Below are 22,182 nucleotides of genomic sequence, written 5' to 3'. Positions count from 1 at the left end.
TGTCCAAAACCGGCAACCAGGCCCTTCAATCTGAAACACAGAATTGCAACAATGCTGCTTAGTGCTAGAAATTAGAATGTCGGTAATACTACCCCGTACGACTTTTGTCACAGAAAGCTCTACTAATACTAATCCAATTAAAAAAAAACTTAAGTGGCTAAAATAAATATAATATGGTACCGCTAGCAAACTGTGAAAACCCATGAAAACCCATCGGCCATCAATACCCGTTCAGTGGATTTTCGTGGCGACCGCAGCGAAACAAAACGCAACAGAAGCAGTTAAAGCGGTACAAAAGAAGAGACAATAGTTCTTATAAGCATTGTTTTGAGCCCTTTGAATTTCTAAAATAAAGTAAATCCTAATTAATCTTCCAAAAATATCTCTAATGTTCTATACATTTTTGTTAAAGTACAGCCGAATCGAAGCTAGTTATAAAGCAGTCTAATTAGAATCAAAACAAAGCAGCATGGATCAGCGCAAAATAAGTCGTATTTAATTTAAAGTGTCACTGCCATCAAAGCCTTAATCGAACAATAGGTAAGAAAGGGTATGATTTGGTACGAGATAAAAGATTTGGGTTTTATACAGGGTTAATTTCTATCCGCCTTAATTCATTCTGGGGCGGTTTAGAATCAATAACTAAACCGATCCAATGTAACGATTCTTTTTACCACACACTAGCACGCATATATGAATACAATTAAGAATAGTTCATTTTCTTAACGGCGCAGAAAGTAGATGAGGTATTGGTATACAAATCCGTGTGCGGATAATTGCATGAAAACATTTTTATCGTACTTATCTCACTTATACCGTCATTGTAAATTTAACCCTATAATCAGGGCAATTAGATAAAAGTTTATACAGAGTTACATATAAAATAACAGAAAGTTCTCGGCCCTGTAGTTACTTATTAAAACTAACATCTTCTGTTCTACTACTTTTCAAAATTCAGTTTTCATTTATTACATACAAAAAAATGTATATATCATGTTATTTCTGTAAAGTTACATAAGGGCGCGTTCACATAGTACGCCCGTTTTACAGGTCCGTTTAAACGTATACGTTACGATCGTATGTAGTTATATGAACGAGTTCACACATAATACAATGTTCCGGATCCAGTAAAAAATACCTATCAGACAAAATAAGCAGCAATCCGTTTTACAGGTCCGTTTCAACATATATGTTATAAGCGTATGTAGTTATATGAGCCAGTTTACATACATGACAGTATTCCGGATCCAGTAACAACAGAAATACTGATCCGTTTTATTGGATCGAAACCACGTGAGGCTTGGTAGTCGCACGGGGGTGCGTTGGGTGTGGTGTGCTGCACACAGCCTTCATTCACAACGTTCATCCTCGTAGAAAGCAGACGATACACTAAAGAAATGTGCGAATATCCTCCAGTAGCGACGTATCAGTTAAAATGGATCCTGTAAAATCGGAATTTTTATGTGAACGAGGCCTAACACTGTGAAACCAAATACATGTGATTCGACAACGTCACGTGGTAGTGACTTCATGACTGCACGAGTTGTGTTTCGCGCGCTGCTGTAGATGTTACACTATAGAGAAGTAACAAGTAGACTATCATAATAGTATAGTATAAGTATTTTATGTATATTATTCATAAAAATATTCATCAGTCATCGTATTACCCATAACACAAGCTACGCTTACTTTGGGGCTAGATGGCGATGTGTGTATTGTCGTAGCATATTTACTTATTTATTTATTTTATTTATTTATCTATGTAAAATATTGAATTAAGTTAAAAAAAAGTGCCAATAGCTTTCTGCAATTTTTTTTTATCTAACACTGTATAAGTAACAGCGAATCTACAAAATCTGCAATCGTCGTTGAACCTAATGGGGATCCACTCACCCAATTTATCCCGTGTCTATGGTATAGGCCTATGGTATACCACACTAAGAATATAATTAGACTTAGAATATAAACTTCGCGAGCTATGAGCTGTCAAACGTCTCATTTTTTTAACACCTCAAAAAAAGCGAGTAAATATACTCGCTTTTTTTATCAAACATCTTGAATTAATGCACAAGACAATTCCAATCAAACAAACTAAATAAACAATATTGTTTTGTATTTGATATGGCCGGACATTGATTTAATATCAATAATTACTGTCAGAGGCCGGACCTCTTGTGGCACCCTCTGAGATTATTAGTATAGTTTTTTCCCATAGATCCCATTGAAATCTTGTATAGCTTAATATTTCAATAAACAAACTGTATGTGTTTTTAATTTGGTGTAATAGTATACTTTCCATTTAAATAAACAATAAAAAAAATTTAGAAATGTTTCTTTAGTGGTTTTCCAGTCTTCATAGATTTGTTAGTACTTATTTCTTAAATCGTAACTTTCTAACATACCTTAATTTTAGTAAAATAAATTAAAAATATAATTACTTGTTTTTTTTTTTACTACAAAAATATTCGGATATTGGATAGACACAGGCGTTACTTTGCGGAAATTCATAATATATTATGAAAATTAAGCTTAATTTGCCATACACCGCGAACATAATTTATAATTTCTTCAATCCTCCACACCAAATAGATCTTCGGCAATGTACCCTCTACGCACGTTTCGCTCCGAAACCAGAGCATCTTCAAAAGATATTGACTTTAGAATGAATAATTGACATAACAATGAAGACATTATAAATTATACCATACAGATTCTCCTGCTGATCGCGGAGTAGTTAAAATTAAGCTTAATTTTCATACTATTTTCATAACAAAAATGTTCACTATTTTAAATTTAACTGCTTAAATTTGGACAGGCGAATTTGACTTGACTAGCTTTCACATTCAAGCTATATAATATTTTGCTTATCAACTTTTCTTATTTATGTTACAAAGAACGGTAGTAGGAAACTGCTTATCCGAGGTTACCTTAATACAGTTATTTACGGATGGATATAAGTTGTTTTTAGCCCGGGAAAATCTTAGTTTGGATCTATTAATATTGTTCGCGACAGAAGTCAAAGCGCTTCAGTTACGACAAACAAAAATTTCTCGCGCATTAGGAAATACGAAATTCAAAATTCTTTTATTTAAAATAAATTATTTATTTAAAATAGTAGGCTCACTCTATGAGCTCTTTTGAAGTGACAAGTCTGTCTGCTTGTAGTTACTCTACCACCGATTCGGAAGGTAGATACTACCAATAAGAAGCCGGCAATAAACTCAGCACTTGCTCTTTTCCAACATAATCTACTTTTGTTTATATTTTGTCGTACAAATACAATACTGTTATAGAAATATTGTTGAGCTACAGTAAGTATACCTATTTCTTTAAATTTTCTAACGTAAGGATTCGCGTGATTTAAGTTTATACATTGATTGTACAGCTGTTTCTGGAAAATTTTATAAAACCATTCTTGAAATTTTTATATAATATTGTGTGGATTGAAAAGTCCCTGTGATCCATTTAAAAGCGCCTTTTAAAATTAAACCACATCACCGCGCGTGCTCTGGAAAGACTTAATAGTATTAAAACCGAAGCTTTACATAATACACAATTAATATATTATATTATGAGAATATATTGTATTATGAGAAGAAGGTCCTTTTTTCCACCTATAAGCTTTTAATAACGAACCACTTTGTTTTTTATTCCTCTACAAGTAAGCCAATTACTGCAATCTTACCAGGTGTTGATATCTAGGATGGCAACCGTCTAACCTGTTAGGGGTATGGCAGTTATATGAACGCTGAATTGCGTAGCGGTATACCATTGTCAGTAGGGTGTTAACAAGCTATGGCTGAACCCCCAGATAAGACCCCCCTGTTCTTCCTGCGGGTGTCGTACGAGGCGACTAAGAGAATATAACATCCCTGCCCTGTGATCACTAACCCGTCTCCCAAGTATTATGGACAGACCCTCCCGTTGGGAGAGGCCTAAAGTCTAGAAATCGGCTGCTATAGGCTGTCGTTTGAAGGTAAATAATAAAAAAAAATATATATTACGACAGTAGACACATCGCCATCAAGCCCCAAAGTAAGCGTAGTATGTATTATGCGTACTAAGATAACTCATGAATATTCAGGAATAATATACTTAAAACATATGATGTATAGATAAACACCCAGCCACTGAAACGCATTTATGTTTATCACAGAACAATTTTAGACTCAGAGAGCAGGATCACTGTCAATCGGCTGTCAAATGATTAAGTATTATTCAATGAGCATTGTTTGTGCAGCTTGATGTGAGCAAAGAATATTTAGGAATAATATACACTTATACTTATAATATATAGATAAACACCCAAAAACTGAAAAGCATTCATGTTTATCATACGAACGTTTCCCAGTCGAGGAATCGAACCCACAGCCTTAGACTCAGAGACCAGGAATACTTCCCACTACGCCAATCGGCTGTCAAATGATTATTACTCAATGTGGATTGTTCCTGCAGCTTGATGCGAGCTAAGAATATTTAGGAATAATAAACATATATACTTATAATATGTATAAACCCCCAAAAACTGAAAAGCATATATGTTTATCACATGAACATTTTCCAGTCGAGGAATAGAAACCACGGCCTTAGACTCAGAAAGCAGGGTCACTTCCCACTACGCCAATCGGCGGTCAAATGATTGTTACTTAATGTGGATTGTTTGTGTAGCGTGATGCGAGCGACGCACAGCAGCTAACCCTGAAGGAGGTGACTCGGAGGGCCCACGGAAGGTACACTTGTGAGGTGTCAGCGGATGCCCCGTCCTTCCTCACTGCGCAAGTTCACGGATCTATGTACGTTGTAGGTGAGTGAGTAAAATATTATTAAAGAAATACACGCTTTATATTCATAGGAGTTTTAAACTGATTAACTAGCTATCCCAATATTTAAAAAAAAAAAACAATAGTGTTACTTTGTTTAAAATTTCTAATTTAGCTTATTCTAGTTTCCTATTTAACTTCGTTGTCTTTCTTTTGAAATATTAATTTTACATTGTGATTATAATTAGATTTTATACTTATACTAGTGGACCCCAGCGCCATCTGTCGGACTAATTTGTGAATCTAAACCATCCAAGCCACCCAAACGTATAGCCACCCAAAAAATTCATTCAAATGGGTCCAGCCGTCTAGGAGGAGTTCAGTGACATACACACGCACGTTTGTTACCTAACTCCTCTTAAACAGCTGGACCGATTTCGATGTAATTTTCAGTGTATATTACAATGGTTTTCTGGTTTGTTATATAACTGCCATACTTTGAACAGGTTAGTTGCCACATATACTGGAACATCGCTTATACATCCGATGAGACTTCAGTCAAAATCTTATTCGTAGTCATATAAAAAAAGAAAAAAAAAACTATTTTCGTAAACAGTTGTGTAAAATCTAATAAGTTACTATTATTACACTCCGTATGAGGCTAGGTATGAGTTAAGCGGAAATAACGCTCGCGTAAACATTGCAGCGTATCGTGGTTGAAGTCGGGAAAGTGCCCCGGGCGGCAGACGTCAGGGGGCCAAAAAGTAAGCTGTTGAAAGTTGGAATACGCGCTAGGACTTCGTGGTCAACCACGCTAAAACGAGCGCTCCTTTATAGAATTTATTATTAAATAATATTATATCACTAGCTTAAGCCCGAGTTTGTTTAGGTTTTTCAATAATCGCGTAGGAACAGTTTATTTATCCGGGCTTAAAATTAAGCAAGATAGACCATCTCCAGTATGCAAGCTTTATCCAGTTTCCAGCCGTTTGAAAATAACACTTTTTGAAAACTTCCGTAGGTACACTGTAACCTTGTTTATTTCCAGGATACAAAGTATACTACGTGCTTATCCATATTCAAACAATAGCAATCAAACTACTACAATTTCACACTACCTGTTATAAAGTTTATTTAGGGGCCGCAACAAAAAATAGTAAATTGCAGTAGTTAAGCAATATTGACTTAAGTCAAAAAATGGTTGAGTGACCGAATTCGCGGGTTTGAAGGAGAATTTAGCTTCTTTCACGTAATACGAATAGTATTTATATTTTAATTGAGAGTCAAAATCATACTCTTAGATGATTCGTTTGTAGAGCATTAACGAAAATTCCTACCATTTTTTATGAAGTTTTGCGATCACGTCCTCGTGTAATATGTGGCATGTGTGTATATATACCTATTAAGAAGAAACCTTAACTCTGCTGACCTTCACCATATTTGGGCAGAGCTAAACTGATATAACCTTTCCAATAAAAATTATGTATCTATATGGTATAAAAATAGCTTAAATATTAACCCAGAGTATCAGCTATAAGTATAATATACTTATAGTTGATTGCACTCAATTCCGTTCAGTACTTTCCGCGTAATGTGTTAACAGATAGACAGTTAAGAATTAAAACAAAAACTGGTTTGGGTTTTCTATTGATATTTAGGCGTCCCCTGATTCGAATTCAACTCTCCATTCCACTCTTTTATAGGTGGAATTTCATAATATACTCTTATACTGGATGCAAAATTCGTTTTTCTAGGACTAGCAGTTTAGGCTGAGCGTTCATTGCGCAGTCGGTCAGAACTTTGAATTTTAAATATATTTAATTTCTTATTTAACCCATTTGGGGGTAGAATTTCCAAAAAACTGTTATACACATATTTCTTTATTTTGTTCTAAGAGCCAAAGTACCAAGTTTCAAGGATATAACTTGAAAAATTACAGACTTTATTTTAATATAATTAATAATTTATACAAACTATAAACCCCTATTTAACCTTCTTGGAGGGGGATTTCAAATTAAGCGTGTGGTTACGTCATAACAGGAACCTACTATACGACGACCCATTATAACCTAATATACATGCTGATGTTATAATAATATATCTGCTGTTAATCAACTATCCAAAACAAAAATATTTTTTCAAGTCAAAGTATTAAAGTGTACAACTAAATATTAATTCACAAATAAACTCTTCAGCTTTATAAGATTACTTACTGCCTTCTTATATTTGTATGTAACTTATTGAAGCAGAATCTTACCTCGATTCCGCTTGATTTCGTTCCTCGAAAAACATGGGCAAAAAATCCGACATTTTGTTGGTTCCGGCCCTTAAATCCCTGTCCGTGTTGGACGTGTCGCGTTTCCCAACACAAAAGAAATTATTATGCCTTGTAAATCGTGTAAGTAAACCGGGTCGATCGGACCCGGCGATAATGGCCGAAAAATTACTACTTGGAATTTCATTAGCGACTAAAAACAGATTTAGCCGCTTATCTTGAATGTTAGTATTTGTGTTAAGTGCTTTTATGATATTTTCTTTTATAGCTCTTATTATGTACCAGCTATTACTTATTTGCTTTAAAAAATATAGCAGCGGGCATTAAAGCAATAAAAGCTCATTTGTTTATTGATGTTATACAGGGCCTTGAGCGTAAGTTTTCAAATAAACGTTGAACATTTTGGCGTTGCATTAAATCAGTAATGAAAATTAAGCTTGCGTCACTTTGCGGAAATCCATGATATAAAAATTAAGCTTAATTTGCTATACTCTGCAAAAAGTAGGAGAATCTGTAAGGTGTTATTTATAATTTCATCAACCCTTATACTCCACACCAAACAGATCTTCGGCAATATACCCTCTACGCACGTTTCGCCCCGAAACAGGAGCATCCTCAGATGTTTACTTTAGAATGAATAATTGTTAACAGTTATGCCGCAATTATATTTATATCATGGATTTCCGCAAAGTGACGCAAGCTTATTTAACTTTTACACAACAATAGATGTCAACGTCATTGTTGCATAGAGATATTTTAAGACCTCAATAAGTTTTATTTTATCCCGTCAATTCAAAACCTAGCGGACAAATTCACGGATAAAATTAAATTTAGTTCAGAATTTAATTATTAAATGTGAGCTCAGCACAAAGGGATTCAATAATTTTGCTAACTACAAATCTAAATACCAGCTTTGTATACAGGTTTTGATAGACTTCAATAAATTACTAATTAATAAACTACTCATTTCATAAACTGTCAAACGAATAATAAACGTATTTTCGAAACCTGTTTTATCTAATTGTAAAGCGCTTATTTAGCATACCTAAAAAGGAAAAAAACAAAAGAAGCGGTAATATTAACAAGTTTGATTTAAGAGCATTAAAATCCGACTTCTCTTTAAAACGGAATAAGAGTTTATTTGTTCTTAGACAAACATAGTTTTAATACTTACGTCAGCGCTTGATTGAGATCTTACCTCTCGGTTATATACAATGCATTTTGTAAAACTGAATACCTACTAGTATTGAAAAAGGATTTCAATTTTTTATCTTTTCTCACATAGCTGCTAACCTTTCTTTTTTTTACTTCTAGGAACCTTGTGTACGCTACCATACTACGCTATGCAATAGCTAAAGCCACATAAGACCTGGGTTAATCCAGTAATTTCTTAAAATACTCTACTCGGAAATCAAACCCGGAGTCTCCAAATTAAGGGCGTACGTTGCTGCAAGTTACTTTGTCACTTGTGTATTACTTAAAGTAATGCCTTAAACCATCTTTACTAAACAAATTTTCACTTCGTACCTACCTAGCTACTCGTCTCTAAGTGGACCTTTTCGTCTAATGACCTAAATTTTGACTAATTAACCAGACCACCCTCTTTAAGATGCTGTGCACTCGTCATTTATTATTGCTAACGCCACTCAAAATTGTGAATAATTCATGAAATAAGTGCGCGAAGTAAGAGATTGAACTCGAGAAACAAAGACGCCATCATCATTCTGTACTAAATGGTCCAGTACAGCGATGATAGACTAGTGGGTAACGCTTCGGATTTCCTTTCGTGGAGACCGAGTTTGGGCCAACACTGACTTTTCGGAGTTATGTGCGTTTTTAATTTAAGCAATTTAAATATCACTTGCTCAAAACATTGAAGGCTCAAACAAAAACATCGTAAGGAAACCTGCATGCCTGAGAGTTCTCACTAATGTTCTCAAAGGCATATGAAGTCTACTAATCCGCACTGGGCCAGCGTGGTAGACTACGGCCTAAACCCGTCTCATTCTGAGAGGACACCCGCGAGACCGGAGAAACTTAGAAATGATGAACTTCCCATAGTGTCAGTTCGGTTTCTTCGCGACATCGTACCGGAACGCTATATCGTTTAGCGGCAACTATTTGTCGGTAGGGTGTTAACTAGCCACAGCCAAAGCCTTCGACCAGATCAGACCTAAAAACGTCGTCAGTGAAAACTCAGAAATGGTGAACTTGCCATAGTGTCAGTTTGGTTTCTTAGCGACTATGTACCGGAACGATTGAAGCCTCCTACCAAACCTTATTCGGTTACTTAATTCTAGTCTGCTGATAAATGTTGTTATGTGGGTGTGCTTCCATCTATGTGGGTGTGCTACCATCACCCAAAGTACCTTGTCTATACAATACGTCGGAGAAAATAAGTCGCAAGGTATTTTCCGCGATGCACTTGCAAAAGTCATGCTGGTGAATTCCTTTTTACTCTGATCGTAGATGAGCTACTATACTGATCTTACTGAGAAGCTACGTAATAAAATCGGTCTTCTGCTCAAGTTATGCATCTCACCAGACCAGAAAAATTGTCGCTGCCGGGGCCTAACCCGTGACCTTACAATAATAACCACTGCGCTCACCGCTGCGATAGGGAGGTCGTCGGAACCTCCACGGCTTCCTTAAGTTTGACCATATTTCTAATTTCCGTTGTGGGGTAGTTCAAAATTCGCTTTCCGTTCTTGCCATTTAGTATGGAATTTTTAATTATCTTGTTCTCCGAAATACGTGCAACAGCGTTTTAACCTCACTAAGTCGTTCATCTAACAATAAATAATGAAATATAATAATAAATATAGTACGACAAAACACACATCGCCATCTAGCCCCAAAATAAGCGTAGCTTGTGTTATGGTTATTAAGATGACTGATAAATAATATACATACATTCTTATAATTTAAAAATAAACACCCAGACACTGAAATCATTCATGTTCATCACACCATGATTTTCCAGTTTTGGGAATCGGACATACAGCCTTGGACGCAGGAGAAAGCAGGGTCGCTGCTCACTGCGTCAATCAGCCATCCTATAATGCAAATATACTTGCCTTTCCGAAACATAACTCGAAGTTATTTTCAGATTATTTTAGGTTACATATCCAGAACATACAAAAAGCACGTTTTTAAAAGATTAGAATCATTTTATATACCATCATCATCGGCTTCTTCTGCCGAAAATTAATCCTGTATACATTATCAAATAACAGTAGTAGAAAATGCATTTAGACATTTAGTTTCGCCTCTGTACAAGTTTTTTTTTGTTATTGTACAACAAAGAAGGCATTATATTTATTTTATTTATTTATTTATTAGGAAGCCAACGTGTATACAACCTATCTTAATCTATGGACACATTTAGAAAATTGTTTCATAATCTTGTACACTCCACTTAAAGGCTAACTCAGCATGCATAACACAAAAGACACTTTTTGTTTAAATAAAAAAAAAATAACTAAATTTTGTGATATTTAGCCGCCAAACAAAAGAAAAACGAAATGAAAAAAAAATACAATAACAGGTACTTACATAACAAACAAAAAGAAAAACAAAATAACAAAAAAAAATGTATGTGATTACACTGTCTCGTGTGTTCCTGAGCAATGTTACTAAGTCAGTATTACCCGAGCCGCAGGCGAGAGTAGACGTGTCACAGTTGGTCGTGAGCATTGTCGAGCCAGTGACTAGGGGACGCTCTTAGCAGATCCTACAATGCCGTACTTTTAAAAGTTTTTTGACTTCTTTTTGAAACACGCACTCATTTTTACGACATTATTATAATATGAAGAGTAGATTACGCGTAGAGTGGCTAATGATGATAATGATAGACCAAGGGTTGATCACGTGTCCATGATTTGGAGCTCACATTTTAATGCTATAATTTTAGGCTAAGTCGGTGTTGAGTCGATATTCAACGTCAATTTTACATAATTGAATTTTTCAGGTTGTCTGTCAAATAGTTTATTTCAGTCATGTAGCACACTACATGACTGATATAAACTATTTGCAACTGACACAGAGTTTGTTCACAGATCTGCCCAAGAGTGATCCAGAGTTAATCGGTTTGAAAAGGCGCTACAAACCAGGAATGAAGCTAAAAGTGGAATGTATCAGCTATGACTCGATGCCGCCTGCTAATCTGTCATTCTTTATCAACAGTGAACCGGTATGAAATTAATTAATTAAATAATTATAACAAAATTAATTAATTATAACCATTCTCACTGATTTTTATTTTGTTTAATGCAGTGTAAGGTGCAATAGCTAATTAATGGGAGTTGCGATCCTCTTAAATTACTACTATCACACCAACGTCACTGTTAAGAGAATGTATAATTTTTTTTTTTTATTAAGAATTGATAATCGGGACAGTTGTTTTGAAATTACGATGTTCACAATTTGGTCCTAAGTGATTCCATTATCATAAAGGCCAGGTCTATTGGAGGAAATCTGGATAGACTGAGGGAACTCCTCAAATACTATTGGCTCACCTATGGCTTTTAAGATGTTTTTAGTCTAGTGTAGTTTAGTATGTTAAGACCACGGATTGCGATACGATTATGGCATATGGATGGTAAGCAATGCACTTCTCAATAAAGCAGCAAAAATCTCTTCAAATTTAACGTTCGTGTAGCAGTAAGAACAATATTTTTTAGAAGCTGATGAGCAGGTTATACTTAATAGCTATAACGTTGTAAATTACAACCAACTCACTAAGAAGCGTGAATATTTTTTCAAAAAACGAAAACTGACTTCCTCAAATGTAATACCAACTAAAAAGCAATGAATATTTTCTTCAACATTTTAAAGTCGGTGCCAAGTAAAGCACCGACTTAAAAATGCTGTAGATAATATTTATTTATTGCTTGTTAGTTGGTACTACATTTATTCAGGAAGTTTTTTTTCTGTGTTCGAATTTATTTTCTTTAGTTTACCATTGATTGAATAACAGGGTAGCACAGGTAAGAGTTAAAGACAATATATTTTAAATGAAATCAATACCATTAAGCTCATTGAAGGTAGCGGAACACTATGATGGGCGGATGGGAATTCACATCCATTAGGTGTGTGATTTTATTTTAAATTCTTCTACATGTTAGCCCTTTATTGCAATTTGATATTGTGGTAAGTTAGTACGCAGTTTTAAGTAGAAGCGGGCTAACCTTTGATTTTAATTTTGTATTTTAATTTTAATTTTATTAATTTTAGTTTTGAGAGAAAAAAGAAAAAGATAAACATTTCAATAATTAAAATTTACGTTGCATCCTTGCGTGGTCGCCTTCTCAGCTCTGTGTTGCAGCGCTACGGCATTAGGTACCTGCCAAGGAAAACCGAACACTGATTTTTAGTAGGGATACCACGGACAGGCAGCAGTCTGACGTAGCACATTTTTTACTCTTTGGAAAAGTTATCGATGAATAACAAAGATGGTATAAACAACACGTCCATTTAATTTAATAATAGTTACAAATATATATAGGTAATATAAGAAAAACCAAATCAGACATAACAAGATACTTGAAGTAAGAAAAGCAAAAAAAAGAAGGAAAGGAGTAAAGACGAATTATTTAAGCTGTGGATCAGAATCGCTTTTTTCCTAAGAACTAATTAAGTAACTAATTAACTATTTATCTAATTCATTATTCCTAGCTTCTTTCCACGTTTCTCATATATAACAACAACATAACATCTTCTGAGGATTTTCCGGTGTCGGAGCGAAAGGTCCTTGAGAGTGCTCTTTGGAAGATCCATGTGGTTTGGTGTATAAAAATGGAAGAAGTTGTAATTTGGAAAGTGCAGATTTGCCTCGTTTTCAAAGTTTATAGCTGATAAAACTCAATTTATATTGTGTATCGTTCAATTCTGCAAAGTATCTCCTGATTGTAACCAATAGTTTTAATATTTATATAGTAACAATGGTCAATGGTCTTCGGATTTAAACATCTAAGTTTCCCGCTCGAAGCAGTAATTTTCGTGAAGCAAAAATAAAGTTACAAAATTATTATTATATGTCATGCTCTGTATAATCGACTAAAATAATTATTAAAGCCCGTATTACTTCGAAATTCAATGTCGAGTTTTAATTTAGTTTTCACCTCACGAAATTAAATCATTCTTATTAAAGTTATGTATTTAAAACTATTTTAAAACCGTCATTAAAAGTTTACGTTACGCTCTCTATAAGTAAACTGCCCGTCAGAGTTGTTTAATGATCTTTTTAATTACTTTGGTAAAGATGGTTTGCAGTTTGAAAGTTGAGTTACCATCAAAAAGGCTTCAAGAGATTTCGCACTTATTTAATCTGGGATAATTGCGTTTAAAGTTTTCAAACCACAATAAATTTCCAAATACTTGTAAAAAAAAAGTCTTAGTAGTAGTAGAGGTTTTTGTGACAGAGCTCGTCCGTGGAAGTACTACGCCATGTTTAAATCTGCTTCAAAGCATCGTTGCAATGTTCCGGTCAAATCTGAGGGGCACCTGTGGCGTTTCGGTCTAAAGGGCTTGGCTGACGGAAAAATTACAGTCACATGAGGCTTTACACCTATGCTTCAAATTGATGGACACAGAGCGGCACGATGCAGGACGTGTTACTTGCATGCCTTGTTTACTGTTACTCTGTTTGTAGCGATGATTTCCACTTAGCCATGGACCATCTGCTTGGTCCGTTAATCATTCATTATATCAACCAACAGACGTCCACTGCTGGGTATAGATAGGGGTTTGTGCCGGTTGGATCCAGCGGCTACCTGCGACAAGCTTAAAGTCATCTGTCCACCTAGTTGGGGGTCGACCAACGCTGCGCTTACCAGTGCGGGGCTGCCATTCCAGCACTTTGGGACCCCAGTATCCATCCTTTCTCCGAAATATGTGCCCCACCCATTGCCACTTTAGCTTCGCGACTCGTTGAGCTAACTCTGGTTTCAGTAACTCTGGTTCTTCTACGGATCTCCACATTTCTGATCACGTAGTACTGAGTGACTCTGAGCCTTCTTTTGAAGCCCATAGATACCCGACCATGTTTCGGAGCCATAAGTCATCACTGGCAACACGCACAGTTCGAAGTCTTCAGGCACTGAGGGATTTTTGACTAAAAGATGTCACGAAGTTTCCCGAACGCTGCCCATCCGAGTTGAATTCGGCGGTTCATCTCCTTATTACTTTAAATATAAAGAAAATTGATTGAGAAATCAGTCCAAATAAGGTCATACTTATTTAACGCAGTTTATCCCTAAAGATACTTGTTTAGAAGATTAGCCGTGGCTAATCTTATAAAGAATTTATGACCTGCGCGCGCATTACTTCCCGTATCTGGACCGTAAAGTGCTGTATTAGCATATTTTTGGCATTCTCAAAGCATATCCATTTAACAGTTAGTCCCAACAGCAATTCCGAAGCGACCTCTGAAAGTGGCATTCAAAGCCAGGTTGGTTTCTTCGTTTTAATCTTGATTTGAAGTTCAAAATACGGATAAGCTGAATACCAAGAATAAACATTTTTTATACAGTTTTATATAGTTAGTAACTACAACCCATCAAACATTTGCGAGTAACGAATAATATAAATTTAGTATTTACAAACAAATTTTGAATTTGCAAAATATGTCGTCACCATATTCATCAGCAAATGCAGATTATAACAACACATATAATATAATTATAATAAATATTAATTTATACTTTTAATTAGAGCTATTGGAGGGTTTAATCAAACTTCTACGTATATTTATTTGTATCTTTACATTTTGGTATTTATTAACATATCTATCAACAATCTTGGCACTATCCTGTTCTCTTGCTGTAAGTCCTATCTACAAAGGTTGCCTGTAAGAGATTGCTTGCAGCAATAAGGCCCCCTTTGCATGTCTACATTGTGTATTGTATACTCTTTACTGTTCCTTTTCCTGTATGTTATACGTGGAACAAAGTGTTTCTTCTTCTTCTTCTTCTTCGTTACGAAAGTTTATAGCATTTTAATAGAACATCATTCCTATTTACTGCGTACGAAAAACTACATAATATTATATTTGAATAGTTAACGGGAAAAGGTCGAATCGGAAACGGTTTCTTTTCCTGACTTTGTTCGTTCGTACTGCAGTGAAAAAGCTGTGCGTGATGTTATAGAGTTATTTATTGATTTATTACCAGTTTCCGCGTTTACACTTTTGTTTAAATTGGTTTCATATACTTTCACATTAACCTGGCTTTGTAACGGGTTAGTATATTTCTTTAATTCATAATCATCGTGCAAACTTTTGAGCTTTATAATTGAGTCAAAATACCTACCATTTTCCTTTTATTATGTCGGAATTGTACAACCACCCTCAGCATATTAATATCGCACTGCTGGGCAATAGTCTCCTTTCTCATAGTCGTCTTCTCACAGTTTTAGAGTATAGACCCTTAACGCTGCTCCAAAGCGGCCTAGTGGGTTTTAACGACTATTATCACAAGTTAGTGGTTATAAACGTGACCGATAGCTAACGTGCTCTCTGAGACACGGAGGATGAAACTGCCAATATCTTAAGTCTGGGCTGGTACTGAAACTATTTTAACAGAAAAGCAGAGCCGTAGTTAAACATGCTAAAATTTGCTAACAACGAGACAGTTATTATTTGGATTTTTTTATTTATTAAGGTTATCTTTACATAAGCTTTGTGATATACATTAAATTTTCGAGCATGCACAGTGTGTGAAACATAACAACTGAATTCCGAAATTAGAATACAGCCAAAATAACAAACACATAATTTAATTTTAAGAGATATTTATAATAATATAATGTTCTTAATGGTTATATATCAAAGTTGCTAAAATATGTTTCTTTCTAATGTAATTATTGTAAATTATTAGCTTTATTGTAAATACTGGTTAATGTTTGCGGCATATAAAGAGAGTACCTACTTTTTACATCGTAAAATTCACCTCTTCACAGTTTATCTCGTTCACGCCATTCCTAGTAGTTAATTTTATTTTGCGATTGGGTATTCGGTTGTTCAGATTATGAGTTCAATAAAATAATGTACGAGTTTATAGACTATACAATTTTACGCGTGCACTAAAGCCCCTTTTTATTGTCTATAGGCACTTTCACAACACGTGTGGCACAGGGTGGGAGGAGGCGAGAACGGGAGCTTATGGACCGCGTACAGCACTATACAGTTCGTAGTGCAAAAACACCACTTTATCAGAGGAAAAATAAAGGTGAGTTAGTGTATAATGCCTTTATGATGTTTGCACTCTGGTAAATGGTTTTATATGGCATTAAGCGCTAGAAGTTTTATTTAAACTACTGTAGTTTCTTTTTCAATGCGCGAATTGGTATGCTTTCTCTTTTTTTCATTTACCTAATGTACCAAAGTCTGTTGTTGTAAGTTCTTTCCGGGTAATGTCATATGATTTACCTACAGAGCAAAAATTTATTTACCTAACACAATGCCGTATGTGCTTCGTTTGACTTATCCTCTGACTGTCATATGACAGACGTAGAAACTCTTAGGCTATTCTATTTAAGTTACTTCCATAGCATTATGTCATATGGAATTTTACTATTTTTTTTATTAACGGTAGGCCAGCGCTTGACGACAACCATGCTTGCAAGAAAGCAATGATGACGTCTAGATTGGAGCACGTTTGCCTAGAAAAAATCTATTTCATTTTGGCCTTGAACTTTGTAGGTAGGTATTCGTGTTATACGTAGGAAAAACAGTTGACCGTAGGGCGTTCCACATCCTAGCGGTACGTATCAGAAACGTGAGTAAAAAACATTTCGTGCGTGTCGATTGTTCTGTGGTAGAGCAAGGAGGTACCAAATTGTGAAGTTCCTGAGCACACCCACCAAAATGTATCCGGTAAAAAACCGATAAACAGGCAACATTGCGTTGATGCTGTAAACTATGTAGTTTCGCCAGTGTCATCGATTTATTTTTGCATTTTAAAATAATCAAAGTTTATCATCATAACAACCCATTACCGGCCCACTCCAGGGCACGAGTCTCCTCCCACAATGAGAAGGGGTTAAGGCCGTAGTCCACCACGCTGGCCCAGTGCGGATTGGTGGACTCAACACACCTTTGAGAACATTATACCTTTGAGAACTCTCGGGCATGCAGGTTTCCTCAAGATGTTTTCCTTCACCGTTGAAGCAAGTGGTATTTTAATTCCTTAAAACGCACATAACTTAGAAAAGTTGGGATTCGAACTTGGCTCCCCGGAAGTGAAGTCGAGCTCCTACCCAATGCGCTATCACCGCTTCTCACAGTCTATAGCAAATTCATATTTGAATATTTAATGTATGTAGACAAAAATATATCTTAATTTAAGAGAAAATGTAACTGCAATAATTTGAGCATTAGGAGCCAAAATAAACTTGCAGTGCAATATGGAAATTGTATACAATTTTACAATAAATTACCGGTTGGAACTTTTTAAGAAAAGAGAAAAAGTTCAACGTTTGTTTTAAGCGAAAACTTATAGAAAAATCCTAATATACGATTACGTAATCGATTATAAAGGATACTCTAACCAGGTTATCTGTTAAATATTTACAGTGATGAGATGATTAGTAGTGAGATGGTGATAGCAAAAAGAACACCCGACCAGGGACCCGTTTCCCGTTTGGACCCCTTGTAACATTACGAGTGTAGTTATCGCCACCGCCACTCACTACTATGCACACATTTTGCATGTAATTTACGCATCAAAAGTGCCATCTACGTGCCTGTTTGAATCAAGAAATATTTGACTTTGACTTTAACATACAAAAAACAAAACAAAGCTTTTTGTAGGGTTCTAGCACCGGGTTCTAGGTTCCTTGCTTCAATGGAACTCCGAAGATCAACATATTTTCCTTTAACTCATTGACTGATCAACATAAAATGTAAAAAATAAAATTTAAACCTTAAAATTTTAAAGAGGGAGGTATCTGGAAAAGCCTTGTGACAAATACCATGGTACTGGATTTACTAAAGAGGTATGATGATGAAGAACACTCAGGCCGTGTTTAGCCCGATGCCTGTTAATTACTGTCTTTACTTACAATTAGGAGCTCAATGTTTGTTTCTAACGTAAATCTTAATCTGCTCTCTTGCCCAATAAGTAATGGCACTGGGCAGAAGAGCAGGTCACCAACGACTCAATCGGTTGGACGTATTTAAGGAGAATTTCTGGGAATAGAAAAGAAAGATTTTTGCACGCAGACCGTCAAACGTCCTACCGAAGATGGAACACGAAGATGATGACCAACAAACACTAATGAAAGTTAAAATGTAACATAAGTTCACAGGAAGACGAGAGCGCCTCTGAAATCGATAAGAAAACATAAGATTGGTTAATCCTTCCAATAAAGCTGACTGGCTGCCAGTGATAGTTTTCTAGAAAACAAATAAAGTCGAGAACCTTTTTTATTTAAACCAAAGACAAAAGACACAATTATTCATCCTAATATTATAAAGGCCGATGTTAGTATGTTTGTTACGTCTCCACGCTGCAACAGCTGAAACAATTTGATTAGAAATTTAGAAAGGTAATACCCTGGATTAATACATGGATTACTTATTCCCGCGCAATTTGTGAAAAAAACTGGCTATAAGCTATATCTATAGTCTTCCATAGCTAATTTCTTTTAAATTACATTTATACTAATAAAACGAAGAAAAAATAAGGAAAACTGTGACAATGAAATTAAGCGGTCTTAAAAATGCCGCTAAAATAGCCTGCGATTTAAAATGGCTCATACTTCGTAGAAGTTTGTACTACGTAAATACCGCCGTCTACTGAATGTAATCGGAAGTGGAAATTATCATACAAAAATTACAAATTCTTCTTCTGTTTTTTTTTACAAATTTTCTTATTTTTTTTTCTTATACTGAAAATATTTTCTTTTTTATGATAAGCATGATATACCTTAAAGCTGAACAGTTTGTTTGTTTACTTGAACGCGATGATCTCAGGAACAACTGGTCCGATTTTATCGAGGAAGGTTATAAATTATATGTCTTCACGCTAAGGCCAATATGAGCATAGCTCCAATAAAAACAAAAACGTGTGTGTACTTACACACGCGTTACAAAAATCTTTTCAAAAATTTTATCCTTCGCCTTATTCTACGTTTGTAGAAAAAACGCCACTATCAATAGAAACAGGTTTTATACATAGAAAGTTTTATTATATCGCATTATCTTTTAAAGAACATAATTAAACATAATTAAAGAAATGGACATAATAAAAATAATTTAATTTGGAATACTAATAGACTCATTATCGGACAACCAAGTTTCACTCAACACCAAAATTTGAGATTTTTGTACAATTGAATCAATTAAATCAACGGAATGAACCCGCAGACTTTGACAATTGAAAGTGTACAGAGTCAAACTTTATAACTAACTTCAGGGTGTCGGTGTGTTTTTTGCGTAGACAGAGTTTTTGTGACGGTGTGTGCATCCTAAAAATTTACTCTAATCATTTTTTTCTAAATGACAAATGAAGTTCAAAAATTTTACAAAATCGGGATTTTTTTTTCCTTTTCTTAACGACAAAGCTGCTTGGAAGCTGGCTCAGCTCTCATCTCTCACAAGATAGTGAATTTAAAAGATTGTAAACTGTAAAATGATGTTGAAATAGAGCAATCTGCTGAGTTTCTGAGATGCCGGCTCTTCTCGATGGAATCTGCCTTCCAAACCGGTGGTAGAGTCACTACAAAAGTGCTTATAAACTGGGCCTACTTGAAATAAATTAATTTTGATTTAATTAGTGTCTGCTGCATGCGCTGCTTAAACGGTTAAAGTTTCGATGAAAGCATATATGACAATGCTTTCATCGAAAGTTCCTCTTTAAAAGTTCTAATAAAATTCCAACACATATATCTAGCAGTCCAGATCTATTAAGGTTAATTTATACGCAGACGAAGTCGCGAGGGACCGCTAGTAGTTCTATAATTTTGATATTTGAAGTTTATAATAACTACCGACTATCAACGTTTATGTTAATTATGTAGATTGCATTATATTGACTGTATTTACTATTGGGAAATAAAAGGCTAATTATTATTTAATTTTGTATGGTATTTGTACATTAACACACCTCGAATGCCATTTATTTTTACATTAACATTTTTGAAAGTTCATAAAATATTATTAGTTTCAAACTGTAAGTAGGTACTAAGAAATTTACTATGAGGGGCTTTGCGCTGCAACATTTTTATTAGTCTGTCCGTCAGCCTTTGTTCTTAGCCTTATGAATAGCTGAGTGCTCTATTGCATTTATAATATCAGTAAGACAGTATGTATTAATCATAAAGAGTAAATTATGTCACTCTCTGCCTTTTAAACATCTCGACATTAAAATCTCTATTTGAATCACGTTAATCGGCTGCTATATTGCTGTGTGAAGAAAAACTAAAAATTAACAAAAGTATATAGATTTAAAATATAACGTATACCTGATTTTTCACAAGAATTTCTTTTGATAGAATTACTTACTAAGTTAGATTTATTTGTACCCTCGCGATTACCTAGGCATAAAAAGATTCTGCACGTACCCTTAACTAAAACTAAGAATAGATTTAATTACTTTATAATCCGTGTCTCTCGCCTTCTTAATTCTGTTTACAATGACCCCGAAATTGACTTATTTTATGGTAATATGAATAGTGTACGTCGCAACTTAGTAGATAAACTGTTGCATGCTAGGTAAACTTAACACTTTGTTTTAGTTTGCTGCGTTTTTGCTGGGTTCTATCAGGTACCCTTGTTTATATAAGACTTATCTGTGGAAACCTGTTATTAGTTTTAAGTCATTCAATCTGTTAACTAGTTAGTATCTCCAACTGTTGGTTTTCCAATTAAAGAAAAAATAAAATAAAATAAAAAATAAAATAAAATAAATCCATGAGCCACGTGCCAAATTTCTTCAAGATTGGTTCTACGGTTGCAACAAACAAACAAACAGTCACACATGATATATTTATATTTATTTATAATACAACAAACGCGTCCATGATGAATCAAATAGGTCCAAGAATAGGTTATCATCTCATTACGTGCCTAGTACAGGGCACGGGTCTGCTTTATGAATGAGATGTGTTTAGGCCGTAGAAGATTGATAAACTTCATGCGCCGTTTAAAACGTTATGGAGAAATGAAATGTATTTATTTCTATGATTATATGATAATAAGTTCTTAAAATTAAAAGCCTCAATATCCAGTTAGGCAACCCGAATATACAAAATTTGGTCAATTTACGTAACTTAATTTAAATAATATAGTTCTGAGGCTTAAATTGGAGAATAGAATACATTGCTCAATAGCCACTTTTTCATTGTATTCTTGAATTTTCGATACGGTAGTATTTTGGGATTGTTTTAAATATCTTTATACACATGGGGCACTACATTTTTTCAAATACGTGGCTGTTCTAGGGCACTTATTTAATATTAATCTAACATTGTTTAGAGTACGCCTTGGAAATAAATCAGTAACCTTCCTGAAGAGATCTGGGTCCTATACAAAAGTCCTATCTCTAAAACATACATGCTAGGAAGTGTAAGGATTCCTAAACTTTTAAATATTGGTCAGTCAACTTTCGAGCATGCAGGTTTCAAGTTCTGCAGGTGAAGGACTTCTAAAGCAAGTGATATTTTCATTGCTTATATTAATGACGCAGATAACTCCGTTATAGAACCGTACAGGTCCATTATAGGCGTAACGGGACTCGAATGTGGTCTTCCCAAAGGAAAGTTCAATTATTTAGTTAATTAATTCCTTCAATGACATTGTAAAAGTTAAAACATGTGCGTATTTACATTATTGCCAAACAAATGCGTGCAATAACAATAACTTCCGTAACAAACTCAATTTCTATCCGTGTACAAGCGAATAAAACGGAGTAAATTGATTTCCACGATAATATAATATCCCGTGAGCGCAATGAATGGTATGTATTGCCATTTTATCCAACTACTGAAGGGTTTGGATTGTAGAATAATATACAATACATACTAAAGCTTAATATGCTATAATCCGTGACAAGCGTGAAAATCTGTGAGGGTTTATTTTATTAATTTTCAAAAATAAGCACGCACCTACCTTTGTACGCTTTACTATAATACCGTCAGAAGATGTGT

At 34.9% G+C, this 22,182-nt stretch overlaps 1 protein-coding gene across 1 annotated transcript in view; it reads left to right on the top strand.

Annotated features, from left to right (window-relative positions):
* LOC120627388 overlaps window positions 1–22,182 on the top strand; it is a 120,488-nt gene that overhangs the window by 86,168 nt on the left and 12,138 nt on the right. Inside the window, exons 3-5 of the mRNA XM_039895383.1 lie at window positions 4,669–4,804; window positions 11,094–11,227; window positions 16,143–16,262. Coding sequence (XP_039751317.1) covers window positions 4,669–4,804; window positions 11,094–11,227; window positions 16,143–16,262 — 390 coding nt within the window. The remainder of the gene's footprint in view (window positions 1–4,668; window positions 4,805–11,093; window positions 11,228–16,142; window positions 16,263–22,182) is intronic.

Source organism: Pararge aegeria, chromosome 11 (assembly GCF_905163445.1).
Source record: "Pararge aegeria chromosome 11, ilParAegt1.1, whole genome shotgun sequence".
Taxonomy (NCBI): Eukaryota; Metazoa; Arthropoda; class Insecta; order Lepidoptera; family Nymphalidae; genus Pararge; species Pararge aegeria.
This window is presented reverse-complemented; position numbering and strand designations above follow the sequence as displayed.